The sequence below is a fragment of the Eptesicus fuscus genome, chromosome 13, assembly GCF_027574615.1.
Source record: "Eptesicus fuscus isolate TK198812 chromosome 13, DD_ASM_mEF_20220401, whole genome shotgun sequence".
Classification (NCBI taxonomy): domain Eukaryota; kingdom Metazoa; phylum Chordata; class Mammalia; order Chiroptera; family Vespertilionidae; genus Eptesicus; species Eptesicus fuscus.
This window is the reverse complement of record NC_072485.1, coordinates 70026733-70050366: the sequence shown is the minus strand read 5'-3', so window position 1 is coordinate 70050366 and position 23634 is coordinate 70026733. Positions and strand designations below refer to the sequence as shown.

At 40.8% G+C, this 23634-nt stretch overlaps 2 protein-coding genes and 1 long non-coding RNA gene across 7 annotated transcripts in view; 2 read left to right on the top strand and 1 right to left on the bottom strand.

Annotated features, from left to right (window-relative positions):
* Positions 1–1385, top strand: part of HSD17B12 (hydroxysteroid 17-beta dehydrogenase 12) — a 131948-nt gene extending 130563 nt beyond the window's left edge. The window contains exons 10-11 of the mRNA XM_054724641.1: positions 256–405; positions 677–1385. Of these exons, the coding sequence (XP_054580616.1) occupies positions 256–405; positions 677–781 (255 nt within the window). The 3' untranslated portion in view covers positions 782–1385. The remainder of the gene's footprint in view (positions 1–255; positions 406–676) is intronic.
* Positions 1386–2101: 716 nt separating this feature from the next.
* LOC129151062 (uncharacterized) lies at positions 2102–11801 on the bottom strand. Of its 2 annotated transcripts, none has more exons than XR_008557868.1 (3): positions 11738–11801; positions 3380–3461; positions 2102–2178 (listed from the first exon to the last, which is right to left on the bottom strand). It is a non-coding gene; the product is annotated as an uncharacterized LOC129151062 (long non-coding RNA). The 2 variants fall into 2 exon arrangements; XR_008557867.1 differs by having other exon boundaries at positions 11653–11776.
* A 72-nt stretch (positions 11802–11873) lies between these two features.
* ALKBH3 (alkB homolog 3, alpha-ketoglutarate dependent dioxygenase) overlaps positions 11874–23634 on the top strand; it is a 43068-nt gene continuing 31307 nt past the window's right edge. For 2 of the 4 annotated variants that reach the window (XM_054724644.1, XM_054724642.1), the window contains exons 1-7: positions 11874–11973; positions 13697–13843; positions 14183–14286; positions 15511–15545; positions 17784–17831; positions 18737–18840; positions 20554–20642. In XM_054724644.1, coding sequence (XP_054580619.1) covers positions 13765–13843; positions 14183–14286; positions 15511–15545; positions 17784–17831; positions 18737–18840; positions 20554–20642 — 459 coding nt within the window. In that variant the 5' untranslated portion in view covers positions 11874–11973; positions 13697–13764. Of the gene's footprint in view, positions 11974–11997; positions 12210–12680; positions 12697–13696; positions 13844–14182; positions 14287–15510; positions 15546–17783; positions 17832–18736; positions 18841–20553; positions 20643–23634 lie in introns of those variants that run through there. The other 2 variants (XM_008146785.3, XM_054724643.1) reach the window with 2 other exon arrangements.

Genomic DNA, 23634 nt, shown 5'->3' with positions numbered 1-23634 from the left:
CACTCCTTTTGTAACCAGGAAGCCTGAGGCATAGCGCTGTGACATGATTTGCTTACATTCTCCTACTTTTTAATAGCAAAGTTTATAGAACTCAGAAGCGGTTGTACACCTGAAACTTATATAATGTTATTAATCAAACTTTATATTTCATCAGAATGTTTCTGCCGCAGAGCAGTCAAGCATCACTGTGAATTCTGAGTTTGTGGCCTTCCTAATCAATGGCATGTTTTCTTCTGGGGGGTGTTGCCTTTCCAGAGTGTCCTGCCCTTCTATGTAGCTACGAAACTGGCTAAAATCCGGAAAACATCTTTGTTCGTACCCTCTTCAGAGGCATACGTGAAGTCGGCAATGAGAACAGTGGGGTTGAAAACCCGAACCAATGGATACCCGGCCCATTCTCTTTTGGTAGGTAGATTTCTGAGTCCCAGATCAGCACTTGGGTGTGTGTTTTATTTTCCTCCATTGAGTCACAAAATAATGTGATAAATTAACATATATATATGTATATTGGCTAGACTTACTAACGAGTCATCTGTGTTTTTATTTAAAAAATCCAAGAACTCTAAAATCTACCTATAAGTTAAAAAAAAATTATAGTAAAACATAAGATCACGTGTTTTAATTTAGCTCAAACTATATAGGCTGTAATTACATATCTCCCCATTTCTTTTCCTAGGGTATAATCAGCTCCATGCTGCCTTCTTGGTTATATTTGAAACTGGGCATGCATATGGGCAAGTCCACGCGGGCTCGCTATCTGAAGAAAGTCAAGAAGAACTAAGCGTTGATGACTGCTCTGCGTAGCTCGGCCAGATGCTCCAGCCTCCACACGCTCCCCTCGGGCCACCCACCCAGCTCCCAAATCTTCAGTCATTTTAATAGTTACTAATAAGGCTGAATGAGGCCATAATCAGGAGCTCCTGACATATATTCTGGATGCTACCAGCAGCAGTTATTGTGTAGTTTAATATAAATGCTCATATCAATTGGATATAGAACTAATATTAACAAGAACAACTTAATGAGAAGGAGCACAAGTTCAGCAAATCACAGAAGGATAGAATCTGGCATTAAGGCCCAACAGTTTCATCTGGCCCAAAATGCCAATGATGACTCTTGTATCTTCTCTGAAACATACTTTAAAAAGTCATGGCCAGCTACTGTTCTTGTTTTTAACAGTTTGAGGGGCTGGAGATGAATGGATTTACACTGGGAGGACACACTGCAGTTTGCATAGTTCCTTTGTAAGCTTTTCTAAAGGCCTGTCCCCGTTTGTATGTTTATATGGAACTATTCTTTTTCCAAATAGCTAATGACAAAATTAATTTGGAGGTTTGTTTTTTTTTACAAGTGAAGCCTATAAAAATATGCTTTCTTCTAATACATATTTCTTCTCTGTTTAAATGTATGTAGCTACTTTAAGGTGTATGATATGATTTATAAAGGTAAATGGGTCAAAATGCACACTGAGCCAGACAGCCACCTGTGGTGCCACTAAAACCCAGCCCAGGAAAGTGGCCTGGTGGATCCAGTGGCCTGGTTTCTGTGCTTCAATAATACTGCTTACATATGTGACAGAGGCTATTCCTAGAACAGCGTGACATCAGAGAAGTGGCCTTACACTTTGAGATTAGTACCCTATATATACTGATGTAATTAGTCTTGATGAAAGGTGATAGAACCGTGGTGTTGATTAAAAATATATTTCTTTAGTGCTTGAATTATAAGGCCATTGTTACCCTGGCTTAATATAAATTTTATCCTGCTACAGAACTTGTTTGGGGAAATTGCTAAGCAATAATTCAAAGTTGTGAGACATGTCATCTGAAAGGTAGACCTTTTCCTAGGCTGAGGTTCCAAGGCTGAGTTTTAAGCACCAATAAATTAGCATAAAACATTTTTAATTGGGGTATTTAAGTGTTTCTAGATTTAATAGCTAAGGACATAAAAACAGAAAACCAAATTACCATCGTTATATAAAAGACATTTAATAGCATACAAAAAGTGGAAAGAACATAATCTCAGAATGAGGAATACTCATTTGAATGGAATAAAGGCAGCTTCTTTGAAAAACATTGCCTTTTTCTCTCTTTCATTTTGTTGACAGCACAATGACCTGGGCAATATTTCATTTGCCTTCACACGGTTGATTGGTTGATGGTTATCATGTGGTTATTGCTGGAAAGTTGGCAGAGAGGGGAGGGATTGGTTTACAAGTATACAAAATATTTTTCCTTTTACCCCAGTTGGGAAATAGTTATATTCTGGCTAGGAAATCTCTTAGCAATCTCAAAACTTCTGAGCTATGGCTTTGACTTCTTCAACTTAGCAAATTTCCTCGTGTATTTGATACTCAAGGTTGAAGAGGATGAAATGAAAATCTATGTTTCCAGACACATGAAAGAAAAATTGTACTAAAAGAGAAACAAATATTCTCAAAACCTTCAACATGGTAAAGCATAAATTTGAGACTTACTCTCTATTGATTTGTCTGGTATGTGCTGGGTAAGCTTTGAACCCAAAATGCACTGAGTGGGAGACAGTATTGGTTATTTATGTAGAGTAAGCTCTCCTCACAACATAGGAAGCAAATTTTAATTTATTGTTTTCTTGTTGCCCTTTCAATGGAATAGCGTGGGGGGAATTATCCTGCACACATAATGGTGTGTGCCGTTCTGACCTGTCCTTGTGTCAGTCCCACGTACACTGGGAATAAATAAGTGCTACAGGTGATGTTATTGGTCTCCTTTTCCTCAAATGTGGTCCTGCCCTAAAGAGATGAATTCTGATTTCTCATTTGATATTTATTGCATTGAAATATAATAGAACTGAACTTTATAAGAGTGAACATTAATCCCGATACCAATACATATGGTGCTGATTTAATGTGGAGGAAAAGATGTGTGATAATACCTTGTGAGAATGAAATGAGCTCAGTAGTACTATAATTCCCTTAGTCTGTTGACCTAAAAAATTACCTGAGATTTAGGTGGTCCTGGATTCTGCTACTTTGCTCTGTAGTTTTCCAGGGTCAAACAAAGTATTGAAGCCTTTTTTAATTGAATATGTTGGAAACTAAATTTTAAGAACTCACTACTTTGTGACATTCTAATATTTCTAGATTGGCATGTTTATGTCACTCATGCTGCAAAACACATACATATAGACAGACTTTAAATTCCCTGTGGAAATGTAGATGTTCTTTCTACTGAGATGTGGATGAAGACATCTAGAAGTGGAACACGTGTCTAACATGAACACATATTACTCTCCTTGAATGTGTGTCATTGAAAAATAAGCAATCTGGGTCCTACAAAAGGTCATCCTGAAAGGATATAAGCAAGCTTGTCTTCCTTGTTACAAAAGCTTCCAGGCGTACCATTGTGTGTGTTGATGGGAGTGTCAGTCATGTGCCTGGGACTCTTCTGGATGCTGAAGAAACTGCAGCAAACACAGCTGAGCTGGGAGAGGGGGAGGGAGCAAAGGAGGGAAACAGATGATAAACAGAAAGAATAATATTAATGTAGCATGAGTGCCATATGAAGCAGGGCTAGGAGGATGGGGAACTGGTGCGTGTCGGGGTGGGAGGCTTGTGATTATAAGGTACTCCGAGCAGGTTTCAGTGAGGGTAGCCTTTGAACAGTCTTGAGCAAGCCATTCAGTGACCTGAGGGAGGGGCATTTCAGACTAGCCTGTGCACAGAGCCCAAGGAGAGCATGCCTGGTATGTTCCAAGAAGGGCTAGGAGTACGCACATATTGAAGTACATATTAAGTGATGTGTCTCCTGGAGATTTCAGAGCTCTTGCTTTAGTTTAATTATGACTTTCTAGAATTAAATCACCTTTACATTCTTGGTCATGTTTCACCATCTTTGCACACTGTGGAATGCAGTTTGCTGATATTTTATTTGGAATTTTTGCATCTATATTTTGAAAATTGTGTTTTTATATCAAGATTATAACTTCATTAAATGAGCTGGGAAGTGTTGCCTATTTTACTATTCTCTGGAAGATTCTGTAAAAGAGCGGAACAATCTTTTCCTTTAAAGTAAATAAGAACCATCTGGCCCTACTATTTATTCATGGGAAGATTTTTAATTACTGATTTATCTTAATGGTAATAAGGATACTCAGGGTTTCTACTTTTTGAGTCAATTTAGAAAACAAAAGTTTTTTTCTAAGCATTTAGTTATTTCTTCCCAAATTTATTAGCATAAAGTAACTCAAGAAATATTCTTAGTTTTTAAACTTCTGCTGGATATGTACTTATATTTCCTTTTCTAATATTGTTTATGCTTTCTTTTCCTTACCATTTTGTCAGACATTTGTCTATTAGTTGTTGTTTTTTAAATACATAAATTTTATTGACTTCAGAGAGGAAGGGAGAGTGAAAGATAGAAACATCAATGATGAGAGGGAATCATCGATTGGCTGCCTCCTACATGTCCCCTACCTGGGATTGAGCCCACAACCTGTGCATGTGCTCTGACTGGGAATTTAACCGAAATCCAACCATGATCTCCTGGTTCACAGGTCGATGCTCAAACACTGAGCCACACTGGCTGGGCTATTTATTAGTTTTTTTTTAAGAACCAACTTTTGGCTCTATTGATCCCCTCTGCTCTTTTTATGTCTTGCTTTCTGGGGGTTTATTCTGTTATTATTCATAATTTGGGCATGTAATTCATTCATGTTCAATTCCCCCCACCCTACCCCCCGATATTTACATTAATGTTTAAGGCTCTAAATTTATTTGGTGATCTTTTGCTATATCCCACAATTGTGTGTGTGTGTGTGTGTGTGCGTGCGCGCGCGCACAAACAAGCACGTACACACATTCTTTTTCAGGGCTAATATTTAAAAGTTTACCTTATGATTTCCTTGAACTATGAATTATTTAGAAATGGTTTTTAAAAGCACAAATTTAAATTTTACAAATGCATTTTTTTAAACAAAATTTGTACTGGTGTTGCCATTAATAAGTTTACACTGTGTGCATTCTGATGTGATGGACTGAAGATACCTCATTTATGTGGTATTCCTGCCACAATATATAACCTGAACCTAACCAAGACGAAATATCAGAAAAAACTAAATTGAGGGATATTTCACAGAATAACCAGCCTATACTTATGAAACATTTCATATTAAAGAAGACTAAAGAAATCTGAAAAGTAAATGTAATACATGATCTTGGGTTGGGGTCCAGGTTGAGAAAAAAAGTTTTTGTTTTTTTGCTATACAAGACATTTTTGATACAATTGGTGAAATTGACTAAGATCTGTAGATTAAATAATAGCATTGTATCAATGTTAATTTTTGGAGTTTGACCATTGTACTTAGTACTTAAGAAAAAGTCCTCGATTTTTAGGAAATGCAAAGTAGAGTATTTACACTTGCAACTATATGCAAATTAATCTCAAAAGGTTAGAAAAAAATTACATACATAGAAAATGATAAAGCAAAGTGTGACAAATATTAATATTTGGAGAATCTAAGTGAAGGGTATATGGCAATTCTTTGTACTGTTTTTGCAAATTTCCTATAAATGTGTTAAATTACTTCAAAATAAAAGTTAAAAATATTGATCTCTAAACAATTGCATTGTGGTCAAAGAACATGTGAGTATGATATAACCTGAACAAGTTATCTTTGCCTCAGTTTTTGCCACCTGAAAAATGAGAATACTAATAGCACCTATCTCAAGAGTTCTGAGCAGAAATTGATATTTTTAAAGTGCTCAGAATCCAGCTTGAAATTAAGAAAATATATATAAATGTTGTAGAAGGTTAATAATGGCCCCCAAAGATATCAGGTCCTAATCCCTGTACCTTGTAAATGTCACCTTATATTTTAAAAAGGATGTTTGCAGATGTGAATAATTTAGGAAATGAGATTATCTTAGTTTATCCATATGGCCCTAAATACAATCTCAAGTATCCTTAATAAGAGACAAGCAGAGAAGTATTACATGCAGAAGAAGATAAGGCAATGTGACTAGGGAGGCAGAAACTGGAATGATGTGGCCACAAGCTAGGGAATGCCATCAGCCACCAGAAGCTGGAAGAGACAAAACGGATTCTCTCCAGAGGTTCTGGAGGATGCCAGTCCCGCCAACACCTTGGTATTGGCCTAGAAACTGATTTTGGATCTCTAGCCTCCAGAACTGTGAGAGGATAGTCTTGCTTTAAGTGTCTGAGTTTGTAGTAATGTTATAGTAGCTTAGGAAAAGAATACATAGAATACATATGTAAAAGTTTTATTACTCCCTATTTTTAGAAATTTTATGAGACTTTATGGCTAGGTATAGACAAAATTCTAAGTGTACCATATGTGCTTAGAAAATATTTCTGTTAGAGGCTCAGTGCATGAAATTCCTGAAATGGGGGGGAGGGGTTCCCCTCAGCCCAGCCTGCACCCTCACGCAGTCTGGGACCCCTCGGGGGATGTCCGCCTGCAGGCTTTAGGCCCAATCCCCCTGGCCTAATTTCCTGATTTCTATGTTTTTGTGGACTAGGATTTTGTTTTTAAACCCCATAAATTCAGTGTTTTCATAATTATTTTATAGAATCATGCTGGTTTAAAATAAACTATATATTTATCAATTTGTTTACATTCCTCTCTTGCATGTCAGATCTTCCTTCTGTTGCATGTCATAGTTTAATTGGAACCATTACTTTTTCTCTGTTGGTGCTATATTGAATGAGTAAAGATGTGATTTAGAATTGATGGCATATTAAGGTTAATAAAATACCTCACCATTCACTGACTTCTGGCTTCCGTGGTTGGTGTTCAGAAGTCAGTGTCAGTATGGCCTTCTTTCATAGGTGAAATAACTCTGGCCACATTGGCATTCTTTCATAGGTGAAATAACTCTGGCCTTGGTATCATGACAGTGTATTTAAGTGCAGAATTTAAAAAATGTATCCTACTTGGTTTATACCATGCTTTCTGTATGTAAGAAGTCATGTCTTAGGTCTTTTCTGAAAAAATTCTCATTGTCTTCGAGTCTAGTTATACATGTCCTATCTTGATTCTGTCTTATAACCTTTCTCACATTTTCCACCTCTCGTTTCCCAAGCTGCAGATTGTGCGATTTGTTTACATATATATTCTAGTTCCTTAATTCTTTCTTCATATATTTTTATCTTCTGTTAAAGCAAGTCACTGCTATTTTTATTTTTCATTTTTACATGTTTTAGTTCAGCGGTCGCCAACCGGTGGTCCGCGGACCACTGGTGGTCTGTGAGGTCCGAAAGGTTGGCAAGTGCTGTTTTAGTTGGTTCTTGTTTAAATCTGTGTGGTTATTCTTGATAGTTTCATAATGCTTGCTCATTTTCCAAATTTAGTCTTAAAATTTTATGGAAGTATTTCACACATTGGCATTTTATATTCCATATCTGGTGATTCTTATAATCTGAAATTCTTAGGAGTCTAAGTCTATTGGTTGTATTTCTCCAGACTCTCATTCAAAGTGGTTTATTTTCTTTTGTGGTGGTACTATTATTTTGAAATTCTATTTGATTGATTTTAATCAGGAGAGAGTCCTGAGGGCTAAATTGGGATGTTCCTCTTCAGAGATAAATTGTTTGTTTCTGTCTGTTGGCAGCCTGGGAACTCTACCAACCCGGCACTACTCTCACTCCACTGGAGGTACCTGACTCCATGCAGGAGTCCCAGGCTTAGTTCTCACACCTTGTAATGATTCCGAGTCACTCTCCTGCTCCAAATGCAGGTTCTGTGTTTCCCCCAAGGAGCAACCACTGAGTTCTTATTTTCTTACTGCTAACTGCTTCTAGCTCTGATTTCATTTTCTTACACTTTTTTCACCCCTTTGGTTTGGTATGTTATCTTGCCCTTGGAGATATTACTTATTTTTTGTGACTCTAGCCTTGCATTAGAGTTTGGGTACTTGTATTACATTCTTCTAGGTAGGAATTCAGTATCATGTAAGTTAATAGATATAGGATAGAACAACAAAGGGAAAATTTTTAATTTCTGCAGAGAACAGAGGAGCCAACTGCAAGCTAGCATTCATGGGGACTTTGTGGCCACTCTTTATGTTTGTTCTAGTTTAGCCAGAATTGAGTTGTATTATTCAGCCGTACTGCTAGGAGCCTCCATTGAGTTTTCCATATTTTTTCTCTCTGTTTGGATATTTTCATTAATTGTCTTTTTTAATAGACTGTATATTTAACTTTTGTTTTAGATTTACAGGAAAATCTAGCAGAAAGTACAGAGAATGCCTATATTCCATACTGTATTATATTGCTACCAACCCTTCACTTCTGAAGTCATTGGAAAAAACCACACCAGCTATGTGGTCCCAGGAGATGGCTCCATATATCATTCCAGGAATAGTCGTGTCTTTCCCAATTAGCTTTCACTCTGACATGTATTTGCAGTGAGATGATGGCATCATGTAGCATCATAGTTCAGTTTATCCCTTTGTAAATGGAGGCTAATATACATCTACATCATAAGGTCGTTCTGAAAATCAGATCAGCATGTAAGTAATTAGAACAGCATTTGGCAAGCAAGACACTCTCAATAAATGTTAAGTAGCATTTGTATTTGCTATTTTTTATAATGAAGAATGCGTAGATAAACGTTGCCTGCTCTTTTTCAGGGTAATATAACTATCAGAATACCTTTGGGCCTTCTGAATGCCAAATATTTTAGAGCCTTGGCATAATTCTCTGTTCGCCATAAAGCCTTCGTTGATGACTGTAACCTCTAGTGATCTCTCCCATCCCAGATTTTTGTCTGCTATCCACAATTCCACATCCAAGTATGTTGTTCTTTAATTGTGCCTCACATGGTTTACACTGCGGTTTCTGGAAGACTTTATCTCTGGCAGCATCTGCAATCGTGCTGGGCAAGGAGCAGGAGGAGTTCTGAGGAGTCTGGGAAGCATCCTCTCTCTGAGTTGTTTAAAATTGGCCAAGTCTTGAAAGCCTCCACACAAACACGCTGCAGAGTTGGCAGGTTCCTGTCCCACCCTCCTTCCTCATGCTGGGAACCGCTGAGCCTGGGGCCGTGAGACACGGGCTGGGAATTTCCCTCTGCAACACCTTCGCTGAGAGCTATTAGCTTGATGTGCCATTATTTTCCTTGGATTGGATTTTCTCAGGAATTCAGCAGCAGGCGCTCCACAAGTGGCACATGATTCAAACAGGGAACACTGGGCAAGAGTCTGCTGTGAAAATAGGCAACTGAAAGTAGGCTGCAGCGTGTGACTCGCCCAGAGTCATTTCTAAGAGCTACCGACACGTAAAATATTGATCAGTTTTGCCATCTAGGGGACAAGATAACTGTTGAGTGGAAAAGGGATCACCTGGAGAAGGCAGGCAGCCGGAAAAGGCAGAACTCTTGAATGTTCTTGCAAATTGAAACCAGGCACTGTTAAAAATGCCAGATGCTGGGTTCTGCCCCAGACCTGCTGACTCAGAATCTTGATGGGGCCTGGAATCTTCCGTTTTTATACGCATTCCCCCAGTGACTCTGCAGATGGTCTTCCAACCATGTGCTGAGAAACACTGGTTTCGGAGAAGAGGCCAGGCAACTGGGCCAGCAAAACCTACTGGGACTTCAGGAGGGAGGTCTCAGCTAAAGAAACCCGAGAGTGGCACTAGAACAAAGGGCCCAAATCAGAGGCAAACCAGTTACTTACAGTTTAAGGCCGACCCTGGGGCAGTCCCTTGCTAGCCCTGATATCATGATCATACTGTAACAGTCAGGACTCAAATAGACAGAAACTATATAGTAATTCAAACAGGAATAAAATAACCAATTACTCACCATAATAAAAAATTACCTACAGGGGAAAAGGAAAACACTAAAAATACCAACATAGTAGATAGAGAGAGCAGCCACTAAAAAGTACCTCTAGGTTGGTCTACCTCTAGGTCAAGGCAGAATACAAAGGAATGCACAAAGCCGGAAGCACTCTCGCCTGCCAGGAAGCACAGACTTATGCTGTATTTTTCAAGTCATCTGCTCCAGGTGGGGGTTTCACAGGGTTTTTCAAGTGTCCCCAGATAAAGAAGGGCAAGCTACTTCCACTGCCAAAGGAGGCACAGGGTGACTTGGGTGTTCAAAATCGTCACTTTCATCCGGGCCCAAGCAGAAGTGCCTATTTCAAGTTTGGGGATCCCATTCCTTCCCAATCAATGCCTTAGCCTCACAAGAGAAACTTAACAAGGCTATAAATTCAACTAACACTGAAATTCAGCCCACAGAGTTGCCAAACACGGCTAGCCACCATGCTTTGAAAAGCCAGCTGAGACCTCACACTGGAATCAGGAAGAGCCCTTTCCTCCTCTCCTAGTATGTCCCTCCAGCACCCTCTACTGATGAAACTGCACACCCGGCCAGATGGAAAAGGAGACACTGCGAGCAGGTCAGTGAAGGATGGATTTGGACCTGAGAATCAGTAAGAACTGGCAATGCACCTCATTTTCATCCCTTCTCCATGGTCTCCACCACCACCACCCCTAATAGAAACAAATCCTGCAAACAGAAATGGGGCAACCCAGGATGCCAAACTGCATCAAGATCGTCTTTCTAACAGTATACACTCACATGTATTTAGGATGATCAACCGTTTGCCCAGGACTGCCCTGGCTTTAGCACTTACAAAGCCCTGCATCCTGAGAAACCCCCAGTCCCAGATAAACTAGAACAATTTGTCACCCTACATGTGTCCAAAAGGTTTCCAAATGTTCTATGTATCAGAAACACCTTGGGCACTTGGTAAAAATACAAGTGATTCTGTTAAAGATGCAGTTATTTTAGATGCAAGCAGGCTATGTATTGATTTTTGAGAAGTGTTCTACTTGGAGAACACTACTTCTAGGGACTCCTCAATCCAGACTTCTTTGTTTCTGTTCCAAAACCATTAACCATCAAAAAAGAAAGAAATTACATCCTTTGGAAGATACAGCCAGGGTTCCTGAGCCAGAAGCAGACACTGACAAATTACTAGTTGATGGGCGTGTGGTATAAAAAATTGCAGTCCGACCATACCACTTTCCCCTCCTTTCAGTTCCAGGCTAAATTGTTTCTCCTTCAGTGTTACAAGTGATAACAAAGAATAGCGGATGCTGTGAAAATTAGATAGTAGCAACAACATAGCTACATTGATAGGGTATACTGAACGTCCTGCAGTATGAGGCTTATTCTAAAGACTTTTACAGTGACTACGCTTTGGTAGATCTCAAAGAATAACTTGCCCTGGCCGGTGTGGCTCCGCTGGTTGGAGCGTCCTCCTGTGAACCGGAAGGATATCGGTTGGATTCCCAGTCAGGGCACACGCCTAGGTTTCTGGTTCCATCCCTCGTCTGGACGCACAGGAGGCGGTGGGAGAATCCTTGATCGGCTGCCTCCTGCACGCCCCCCACTGGAGATGGAGCCCGCAACCCCCGCCGTGTTTCCTAGCCGGAATCAAGCCTGGCTCATAGATCGATGCTCAACCACTGAGCAACGCGGGCTGGGCAAAATTCAGATCCTTTTGCTTAGCACCTGGTTCCCCAACTCCCTCGCCTTTCCACTAGCTGGGCGGAAAAAGAGGCTTGGACGTCTCCAATAGGCGGGGCTGGGGAGGTGATATCCAGCGGGGCCTTGGCCTCGGAAACACGTCCTCATGCCTACCTTCGCCATATCCGGGCACCTCGCGGGGAATCCATCTAACCCTCCAACCCCGTGTTCCCCTCCAACCCGGCCCTCCCTTCGACACCTTCAGACACGCGGCCCTTCGGGAGCCAGGGACGCAGAGCAGCCCGGACGCCAGGTGCTGGCGCCGGAAGCGGCGGCGGCGCGTGACGTAAGAGGAAGTGGCTGACGCCACGGCCTATGATTGGGAGTTGCTGGAGTCGGTGCTGCACGCTTAAGGTTCCCCGGGCTGCCGGCGGCGAAGCAGGTCCGGGGCTGAGGGTTACTTCCCGGGCGGAGCGCGCCCGGCTCCGCCGGCAGGTGCGGCCTCTGGGTTCACCGGCGGGCGCTCGGGCTGGTGGGGCGGGGGCCGCCTCTGAGGTCCTTTCCCAGGCGGCCTCCGCGACCCACCCGAGCCTCCTGGGAGAGAAGGGTCTACTAGAGAAAGTTGCTAACCCTTGTTGAGGGCCAGGCTTTCACCCGCGAAGACCGTTTAAACTGCATTTCAGTCGTGAGGGAGGGGAAACTGTTCACAGAGGAAACGGAGGCCCCCAAAGGTGAAATCATTCGCCCCAGGCTATGCAGCTGGGAAGTGGCAGATCTGGATTCAAGTCCAGGCCGGCGCCGTAGCCCTTTGCCCAGCTGCGGGGCTCGCCAGCTCGATCTGGGATAGGAATCCCGGGGTGGGGGGTGGGGTGAATGAACAGTTTCTGCGGCGTCGTCAATTCGCTAGGTCTGCGAGGGGCTCTGGAACCTGCATTTTCAACATCTGTCCCCTGACATGTAATAGCATATTGCTGCCCCGTGAGCCGAGCGAGAACTAGAGTTAATTGTCGTGTTAAGCTTTTAAGGCCTCAATTGAGAGGAAATGTCAAACGAGGGCTTCCTCTACACGTCGTGTGGGACTGGAGAGTTGGCATTTTGGGGCAGATGACAGCCCCTATCACCTCCCCACTTAGGAGAAGGATTCCATATTTGTTACCTGGGGGATTTGTTAAACATTCGGATTTCTGGGCGCCCATCCCAGCTGTCCTGAATCAGAAGGTGTGTGTGGGGGGGTGGGTCCTGGTAATCGGTAGGTTAAACAGGCTATGAAATAAGCTTGTTACCTTGGAGAACCTGCGATGAGAAGCTTTTTTCGATAGGCTTATAAAGAAATGGATCATAGTTTCAAAACATGCCTGAACCTCCCTGGTTCTGGGAGGTCTGCATGCTCCTGTATATGCTGTGAACTAAAACTTTCTTGGTGAAAATGTCAAAGTAATATGACGTTACTGACCATTATGAGGTGGATTCTTCAATAAGCTGAGGACTGGAACAATAAAATTTGAACAGTAATATATCTGCTATTGACTTCTTGAGTGATGTTAGTGAGGCACTTAACCTTGTGGTCCTCATACATGTCTCCTACAATGCTTATTACACTTGTATCCATCCTGCATCACATCTGAGAGAGAAACATCAATCAGTTGCCACCCATATGTGCCCTGACTGGGGATTGAACTTGCAACCTAGGTATGTGCCCGACTGAGAATCAAACCTGCAACCTTTTGGTGTAGGGGATGACGCTTCAACCAACTGAGACATCTGGCCAGGGCAAGGCCATGGATGTTTTTAACAAGCTTCGAGGGAAGTTTGATGCCACCAGTGATAATAGGATATGGAAATGTCTTCGGAAACTGAGCCTTAGCCTATTTCTCAGTTTCCAGGTAGGTGGAGTATTAGTTTCCTTAAGTTCTGCTCTGGGGACTAATAAGAGTAATGTAGTTTATAATCCTGGCGTAGAATTTCTTAACTTGCACTTTCTTGTGAATGATGTGAAGGTACTATAATAAGATTGCAAAAGGTAAACCTTAACACCAGCAGCCCTAAGTGATTTAGTAGACTCCTTGCTTGAGATGTTGTGATGACAGAAGTTGATTTTATATAGAAGCTCTGATTGCTGTTGAGCAGTCTCTTCTGCCTGGAAGGATTATAGTTACCCATTAGTAATCGAAGTTCTCACAACTATTAAAAGCATGTGTGTGTGTTTTTTTAAAAACAGGTTACCATTGTGTGGTTCATATCAGCAATGAAATCTGAAAGCTAAGAGCAGAAGCCTTTTTGGCCAACATGGAGGACAAAAGACGGCGAGCCCGCGTGCAGGGAGCCTGGGCTGGCTCAGCCAAGAGCCAGGCCGTGGCTCAGCCAGGCAAGAACCAGTGGGGATCCTGTGCGTGTGAATGTGGACAGCTGTCATCCTGTTTCCTTTATATCCCTCTGGTTTATAATGGACTCCCATTTCGATGTTAAAGAATTATTTAAAATGTGGCTGGTATTTTCTCTGAATTTGTTGACGGTGAGCTAAGGGTTGATCTGTAGTGTTTCTCCCATTTAGTCATTACACTCAGACCTTTCAGTGCGTGTGTTGAGGTCTTCAGTAGATGTTACTAATTAATTTGTAGAGGTCATAGAGGTCACCTCTAAGTGGATTTCATTGGTCCTTGCTCAGTAGGAGGTGATGAGCAGACTTTTCTCTCTTTTGCTTCAGCTACCACTGCTAAGAGCCATCTCCACCAGAGCCCTGGTCAGACCTGGACGAACAAGGAGCATCATCTGTCAGACAAACAATTTGTATTCAAAGAACCTCAGCAGGTAAATTCTTGTTTCTCCTTCAACAGTAACAGATTGTTTATAAGTTATATTCACATTGTAGACACTCACATAAGTAGTGACTGAATAAATTCACTAATAAAAGGAGAGTTAAAGGACTATAATAATAATGAAATGTAGAATATCAATTTCTTAGTTTGTCTGAGAATTCTTTGTAGTCTTCCCCAAAATTATGGGCATGTATAATCCCCCCTCCCTTTTTTTTTTTTTTTTTTTTTGCATGATTAGAGGTTAGAGGTGACAACATGACTAGAGCTTTCATTGGTTAAAGTCTAACAGTCCTAAAACCATGCTGTCTTTAATTTCAGCAACTACAATGCTTGATATTTTAGCTTTTTTTCCATGGGGAAACATGTAAGAAACAGTGAAGATTCTCTGTTTTTAATAATAAGGGAGAAAGCTAAATATCAGGCATCATGCTATAGCAGTGATTTTCAACCTTTTTCATCTGATGGCACACGTAAACTAATTACTAAAATTCTTTAGCACACCAAAAAGTATATTTTTTGCCGATCTGACATTTAAAAAGGTATAATTTTGATTGGCTTACCAAAAAGAAAGTTTTTATCCATCCTTTTTTCTCCAGTGTGAGTTTTTAAAGAATCAGGTGCCTATACTTGTATATAAGGAGTTCTGGTACCAACAATTAACCAATCAGACGCCACCTGATTATGTGACATAACCAATGAGATGCAACCCTATTATATGACCTATATATTTATGGTTCAGACAGGGCATTCACATCGGATAGCTGTTGTTGTGTTGGCTGTTGTCATTTTCTTATTTGACAATCTAAGTAAAAAGAGGTCAGTGCCTCTGACTGAAGAGTCAGGTATTGCGTGTTTTAAAAATTCTTGTGGCACAGCGATCGAAAATTGCTGTGTTCTAGTAATGATTTCATAAATGATTAAAACCCCTTACTTTATAGAATATCTTCTGTTTTAAAAAACCTCCTGGAAAGGTTTTCCTAATGCTGGCTGTTAGGAAAAGGGATCAATTCCAATTGCATCGTCTTTTAACACTCACTAGTAACGAAGAAGAGCAGAAACAAGAGTTTCTGGTGGGATAGTAAGAGCTTGGAATAAAAAAGGATAGTTTTGAACCTGATTTATTTTGACTAGAATGAAAGGATATGGTAATCCTGCAAGTCAGCCTTGCTGAGGGTGAAGAGCCATTCCACAGTAAGATCTGCCTGTTTCCTTGCAGGTGGTGCGCACAGCCCCAGAGCCGCGAGTGATTGAGTAAGTAATTTGCTGCCTTCCTCTGACTATTGCCCGCACTGAAATGGAGAGCCCAGGATTGGTCCCCCTCCCTGGTTTTTCCATCTGGAAGAGATAACAGCTCAGTTAGTGTCTTAATTTTAGGCTGGGATATTCCTATCTCAGATGTCTTTAAGCTGGGCCTTTTGAGAAGCCTTTCTGAATTTACTGATGGTGTGGAAAATGCAACAAGATAGTCTACGTTAAATTCTGACTGGTGTAGATTTCCTGACCCTACTTCACTAATATGTCTGCAGATAGTGAGCTAAAATATCTCCTAGGTTAAGACGGGGTGGGCAGGAGTATTTTTCCTGAGTCATTGAATCATGGCTCTTTGAGAAGCCTTTAGGTGCCATTTTACTAGCAATGCTTATGAAAGCTGCTAGAAATCTAGATAACCCTACAGTCTATTTCTTAAAACCACATAATTGTTTCAGAGCAAGTGAATGATAGTAAACATTCCATTCCTCATATTAATGTGTCTAAAATGTTCTTTTCAAAAATTGTTAAAGATGCTTTGACTCCTCTTTTCCTGCTTTTCAATTTCCATCTGATGTACATAAATTGCCAGTCTAAAGCATCCTTTTATTTAAGCAGGTTAGCATTATGCTTATGTTATTGCTCATGAGCAGTCTGTTAAGCTGTTTGGCTGTTAAAGGTTGACTTGTATATCTTAGAAATATTTTAAACTAACACAAATGTCATCATACTTTCAGAAAGGGTATGTTTTTTGTGCCCTTGCCACTAGTTAGCTATGTAACTAGTCCTTAGGTAAGCTGTTGTCATCTCTCTGGGCTTTAGTCTTCTTGTCTGTAATATTAAGTGTTTTGACTACTTAATCCCTTAAGGCCCAGTCTAGTAGCTCTGACAGTCTTTGATTGTTTTACAAATATCAGTGATATTGTCTCCATTGGTGATAAAGAGAATAAATAAAATCAGGAAACCTGTTACAAAATGGGCAATTGTGAGTTTGCAAGTCAGGAGCAAAGTGACAGAACTGATTCCTCTTTAACCCTAGTGTTTGTTAATTTTGGTTATCTAAAGTTAGCTGTGCTAGATTTTTTTAATAGCCAGAAGTGTGGCTCACATTTGAAGTGAGCCAGCTTCTAATTGTGGCCCAAAATATATCACATAGCAACATTGTATTCACACTCTGGGAATTCACACACACATTTAGAAATGTGATCAATACTGTATGTGTAACAGTAGTTCTGCTACATTTTGGTTCAGAGTGGCTCACACATCTACCTAAGAGCCTGCTCAGAGATTGTGAGCTACTCACTCACATGGCAGAGGGGTGTGTGAAAACTGTCCCTTTGTATTATCCTCGGTAACGTACCTCTTTCTGAGAAGGATCTGACAGTTATCTGGATTGAGGCACCTATCCAGTCGGGAACACTTTTCTTATGTGGACCTCGCCACCCTGCACATATGCAGCAGTTTTGCGCTGTTGCAAACTTGATTAAATTCAATTAGCTTTTATTGCTGAACTACTATGTGCTAGGTGCTGGGAAACAGTAATAACCCATTTCTTGCCCCTCAGTAGCCCACAGTCTAGTACATGAAATGGACATGTGACCAGATACATTGTAATCCTGTGTATCATGAAACAGTAGATTTGTATGTAAGGTCTTATGGTAGCACAGAGGACGAGATGTTAACATTTGGGTGGATTAAAGGTCAGGAAGGTGATGCTGAGCTGAAACGTGGTGGTGTAGTCAGGAGAGTCCAGGCGGTAAAGTTGGTGGAGCCATCAGGAGGCGGAGCCAGGTCACAGGGACGTTAAATGCAATGCTGACAAGTTGCTGGGGAGCCTTGAAGGACTTTAATCAGAGGAGGAACCTCATTAGTCATGTGTCTGAAAGCAACAGATGCACAGAGCCCTTGCTACCTGTTAGATGCATCCCTTTTCCAGAGTTTCCAAAGGGGCGCTCTATTTGGCACTATTTCGGCCTAAATTATGGGTGAATAGAAAGGGGTAGGATCAGAGTTTATGTTATTACAGTCTTCATTTCGTGGTCTGATCTTGTCAGGATCTGTTCCCAGTGCCATTAATGATGTACTGCCATCTCGCCCCTTACCTCAGTGGTCGAAGAAGGTGGGGCTGTTCTTGCCCTCATTGTTGAATGACTTTGGTGAGCCAGGACTTTGAGAATCCAAAGGACAGCCCTTCCACTGGGTACTAACAAGTCTGTGTTCTTTGTTTCTTTGTTTCTTTAGCAAAGAGGGTGTATATGAAATCAGCCGGTCACCCACAGGCATATCTAGGTAAGTGACATTAACCAATGCATGAGTGTACTAATTGTCACTATGAAATAATGAAGTATTTAAAGCAAAATATATCAGAACTTTACATATCTAAATTAATTGCTTAGAAGAAGTCTCTGTAATTACTCAGTGGCACTGCCATTATTATAACCCTTTCTGGAACCTCCCTTTTAAAGCAAGTTTAACAGTCACACAAGGAAACCAGTTGCATTATTTTGGTCACATCTCATTGTTAACCAGGTATGGCTTAAGGTGAGCTTTGGCTCTTTCAGAATATCAAATGCATCTTCAAAGAGTAAAAAAGTTCAAGAGAATGTTCCAGGGGCTTTCAGAACACTTCTTAAGAAGGATCTCCAAAATGATTTGAACTGACTTAGCAGTGTTGAAATAAGTGGATATTCAGTGAGAGAAAGAACCATCATTTGGATATTTTAATTTTAATGTCATCATAAATTATTGTTTCCCCTACAATTGGCGTAGTATCAGAAGACTACCAATTGTTAAAATGACACAGGGCCAGGCTTACTTTACTTTTCACAGCAACCCTCTGAGGTGGATATGAACTCATGTTACGGGTTACAAAAACCAAGGTTCAGAGGTTGAATAACTTGCCCAAGGTCTCACAGCTAAGCAGTGCTGCAGCAAACTTGAACCATGCCTATAAGAGCCCTTATGAGTCCCTTTATCCTTCATGCTTTTATTTGTCTTACACAAAAATTAATTTTACTTAATCCGAGCATCGTGACCTGGGTGATGTTGGGCTCTGCTTGCTATGGGAGGTGTGGTGAGATGATTTCATCTTCCCATGAAAGGAGGCATCATCCAGCTTAGTTCACTCTGCTAACAGAGTCTGCAGCCCATCTTTTCTGTGTAGTTTAGTTACTAATGGTTCTTTCTGCTTCCAGGGTGCGTTTGTATCCTGGCTTTGTTGACTTGAGAGAAGCCGACTGGGTATTGGAGCAGCTTTGTCAGGAAGTTCCCTGGGAACAGAGGACCGGCATCAGAGAGGGTAAGTGGATCTCTGAGGTCGCAGCTGTTGCCACCTGCCTCGCTTTCTGGAGTGTTTCCAACACGGTTGCCTCTTTTCACCACAGCTCTCTTAATAGAGATTCGAAGCCTACCAGGCCTCAAGGATGCGTAGAAATTAGCCAGTCAGAGAAAGGGGACAGAGAAGTAACACGAGGTACTCAGAACATGGCAGGAGAACGGGGTGGGCGGGCGTTCAGGGAACCAGAGCAGTTTGGGTTGGCCGAACTGTGGCTGACACGCTTATCTCCCTTTGCGTTTGTTCACTGCCTTTATTACATCACATGGTGCCAGTGTCCCTCTTTCTTCATAGAAACTTCCAGGGCTTTCTATTTTTTTTCTGATTCTACTCGGCATACGTTTTTTCACAATCCTTCTTTTCGGCTTTTTAGTCTCTTTCTTGTTTCACTGGAAGAGTCTCATCTCCTGTAGCTTCAGCTGTACTCTCCTGAGCTTGTCATTGTCAAGATTACCTGCCTTGGAGCTGCTCTGTGGTCAGTCATAAGCTACTAGAGCATCTGTAGTACCAGAGGGGGCCACTGAGGGGCATCTGTGCTCTTATACAATTCCTTTCTGGCAAATCAAGTGAATTTAAATTTTCTGTAAAAAAAAAGTCAAAGTATACTGGCTTCATTTGATTCAAACCTCAGAATAACTCAGCTCTCTCTCCTCTCAGTTTCTGTAGCATGGCTTTTAGTGACAGACTTGCCTTTGATTACAGATTCTGTTATTCAAAGTAATTGTTAATTTAAGCAAAATATAGTAATTTTCTAGTCCTTAGTTTTCAGATCTATGAAATGGAGCTAATAATAATAATACCTACCTTATAAGGTTGTTGTGATAATTAAATGAGATAATGCATGGTAAGTACTTACCAGAATGGCTGGTACATAGTAAGCCTTCAATGAATGTTAGCTGCTTTTATTATTATTGTTCTTATTGTTGTAGTAGTTGATACCAATTGCAGGGGGAAATAAATCTATGAATAACTCCCTTTCCAAATAAATTGGACATAAAAAACTTCTAAAATCAGCTGCATGCTGTGGATGGTCAGAGTACGTTTTTCTTTGTTCAGAATCAAACGGGCTTATACGGTGGTGGCACATAGGTAAATGGTCTGTCTTGTTTCTTTTTAAAAAATATATATTTTTATTGATTTGAGAGAGAGAGGGAGAAAGAGAGAAACATCGATGTGAGAAAGAAACAGCAGTTGGTTGCCTCCTATAGGCACCCATACCGGGGACCAAACCTACAACCTGAGCTTGTGCCCTGACTGGAAATTGAACCGGTGACCTTTTCGGTGCACAGGACAATGCTCAACCATCTGAGCCACACCGGCCAGGGCCTGTCCTGTTTTTGTAGGGATGTTGGTGCCACAAATTCCTACCTACAAGGCTTCAGACTCTGGGTCCTGCTTTTTCGATCCTCCTTGTCTCTTGTTGACTCCTCCATTCTTATTTGTGTCTGACACAACTAAGTCCCACGTTCTCACCTCATGGTTTGCTCAGACTGTTTCTGCCAACACCTCTTCTCGTCTTGAAATTGCATGTTCTCTAGGAAGGTGAGCCTGGGTCAGCGCCCATCCTTGCTCTGCCTTTGTATTTCTCATAGCTTTTTGCACATTGTGGTTAGCACTCAGTAGGAACACCTTAAATAGCATTAAACCATTTCAAAGGCCCTGTATTTTCTTTCTCAGATGTAACTTACCAGCAACCAAGACTCACAGCATGGTATGGAGAACTTCCTTACACTTACTCCAGAATCACTATGGAACCAAATCCTCACGTATGTTGGAACATTGCTATTGTATTTCTATACATAACTGTAAAGTACTAGAAAAGAACAATAAAACACCTTTCAGAGCTGCATGATGGTTCCTAGTTCAAACACCCTCTGGGTTCAAACACTGAGTCTGTGTGCACCGTCATTGGTGAGAAAATCTGGAACTGAAGTAAAGTGGAATCAGACTCCCGGATTTCAGGAAAATGAACCACTTCTTCTCCTAGTCTCCTCCTTCCCCAAGCCTTTCTGGCTGCAGCCCTCTGTGCATACCCGAGACACATTTACTGTGAGCCCAGAGTCCTTATGGCTGGCCAACGAGGTCAGAACGTCTCTTCATTTTTCAGGCTGTGTTGTCATTTGTGGAAAACATTGGTGTTTTTCTTGTTGACTTTGGATTTCTTCTTAGACCTCAACTTATTGCTTTGGCTTGTTTCTAAAAATTTCCATGACAGACAAAAAGAGATGCTAGTATATAAATTAAGCTTGTCCAGAGGATGGAGTTGAGATCCAAGAAATAGCTCCTTGTTTAGTCTTTGGAATCTTGCCTTTGGCAGATAATGTTATGCTTTATGGAAAGAGACTTTGAAGAAAATGGAGTTTGCTTACGGCATTGGGATAAACAGAAATGTGACATGACACACTTCAGAGCTTCTCATAATTTATAATTATAAACTATCCCTGTGCTAAAATGTTCGTGGGTAAAACATTGGTGTGGGGTACGTGGCTTTTTTACGTAAGGAGAGAGCTCTGCGCTTTGTTTCTGGGCTGCATTTAGAGTGTGATCCAGGGAGGTATTGAGACCTTATATCTGAGGTTGGTTTGGAAACAAGAAAATGGATCTAGGCCAACCCAACATAGACTGCTGCTTGTTTCTGTCCGAATTAATTTACCTTTTTGTCAGCAGTCACAGCAGAGAAGCTGAAGATTAAGCAGGCTGTGGGAAGAAGCTCCTCATTTATTCTAGTTAATCGTTTAGAACAGGATTCCTCAACCTTAGTATTACTGCTTTGAGGCTGGTTAATTCTTCGTTGTTGGGGCTGTGCTGGGCATTGTAGGATGTTTAGCAGTTAATCTGACTTCTGCTCACTGAATGCCAGAAGCACTCTCACCAAGTCGTGACAACCAAAAATGACTCCAGACTTTACCAAACATGTGCTGAGGGGCAAAACTGCCCCTGGTTGAGAACCACTGCTTTAGAATAAATGTAAGGCACATAAGATCTGCTGAGTAGACTAGTCTTTTATGCTTGGAGGACATTTTGACAACTCTTAAATGGTTGTTCTTTTAATGACAATCCTTTTATTATAATGTAAGTAATAAGTACCATATTTTCCGGCGTATAAGACAACTTTTTAACCCAGGAAAATCTTCTCAAAAGTCGAGGGTCGTCTTATATGCCGGGTGTCATCTTATAGGGCGGGTATATCCCAAACTCTATATTTTAACTGGAAAAGTTGGGGGTCATCTTATACGCCCAGTCGTCTTATACGCCGGAAAATATGGTATGTATTATTGAAAATTTAGAAACTGCAGATAAACCTGAAGAATACCAAAATTTTGGGTAATTCTTCCACCTGATGTTTTGGAGTCTCTTTATTTCATTTTGGGCAAATATATGAAAAGAATAAATTAACCCTTTGCACTCGCTTGCTTTTTTTCTCGATTCCTTTATTCTACTCGGGATTTAAGTTTTTAAATACCCCAGATTTTACAAAGCGCGGCAGTAGAATAAAAAACGAGTTTCTTTTCATACAAACTTATTTATTTGGATTTTTTTTATATTTCAAATTATTGATACATTCAATACAATTCGACATATGAGCTGCTACCGATGCTAACCGTGTCGAGTCATACTCGACATCCGAGTGCAAAAGGTTAAATTATGTATACTGCACTTCTTTTTTATAATTTAAATTTTGTATTTTAGTTACAGTTTACATTCAGTATTATTTATTTTGTATTAGTTTCATCTATACAGCATTGTGGTTAGACAGTCATATACTTTACAAGGTTATACCCCAATATTTCAAGTACCCACCTGGCACCATATATAGTTATTACAGTACTGTTGACTATATACCCTAAGTTGTACCTTGCATTCCTGGGACTGTTTTGTGACTACAAATTTATAGTTCTTAATCCCTTCACCTTTTTCACTCAGTCCTCCAACCCCTGTCCCTCTGGCAACCATCCATCAGTCTTTTCCCTGTATCTGTGAGTCTGTTTCTGTTTTTATTGTTTAGTTTGTTCTTTAGATTCCACATGTAAGTGGAATCATATGGTATTTGTCTTTTTCTGACTGACTTATTTCACTCAGCATAATACCCTCTAGGTCCATTCATTCTATTGCAAGTGGTAAGATTTTATTCTTTTTTTAAAAAATTGATTTTAGAGAGAGAGAGAGAGAAAACATCGATTTGTTGTTCCACTCATTTATGCATTCATTGTTGCTTTTTTAAAAAAAAATGCTTTTATTGATTTCAGAGAGAGGAAGGGGGAGAGAGAAGCATAGATGTGCGAGATAAACATCCATTGGTTGCTTCCTGTACACACCCCTACTGGGAATCAAACCCAAAACCTAGGTGTGTGTCCTGACCGGGAATCAAACCCATAACCTTTTTTTAATTAAGGTATTACATATGTGTCCTTATCAAACCCATAACCTTTTGGAGTATGAGACAGTGCTCCAATCAACAGAACCACCAGACCAGGGCATTTCTCATATTTTTTAAGGGGTATTCACTAATGTGTATATGTGTGTGTATTGGGGATACTTGTTTGATTTTAAAATAATTATCTCAAGCTTAATATCGTGTAACATAGGAGCAGATTCAATCATAGGTTATTAAACTTCTTTTAGTCTTTGCTCAAACTAAATCTCATATGGACCCGATATATGGAAGTAGCTGAGTGCCTTAGCTGCCTGGAGTCCCACCACTTGCCCTCTCCTTGCCCCTGAGGTACCTAGGACTGATATGGTATGTGCCTTAGCTGC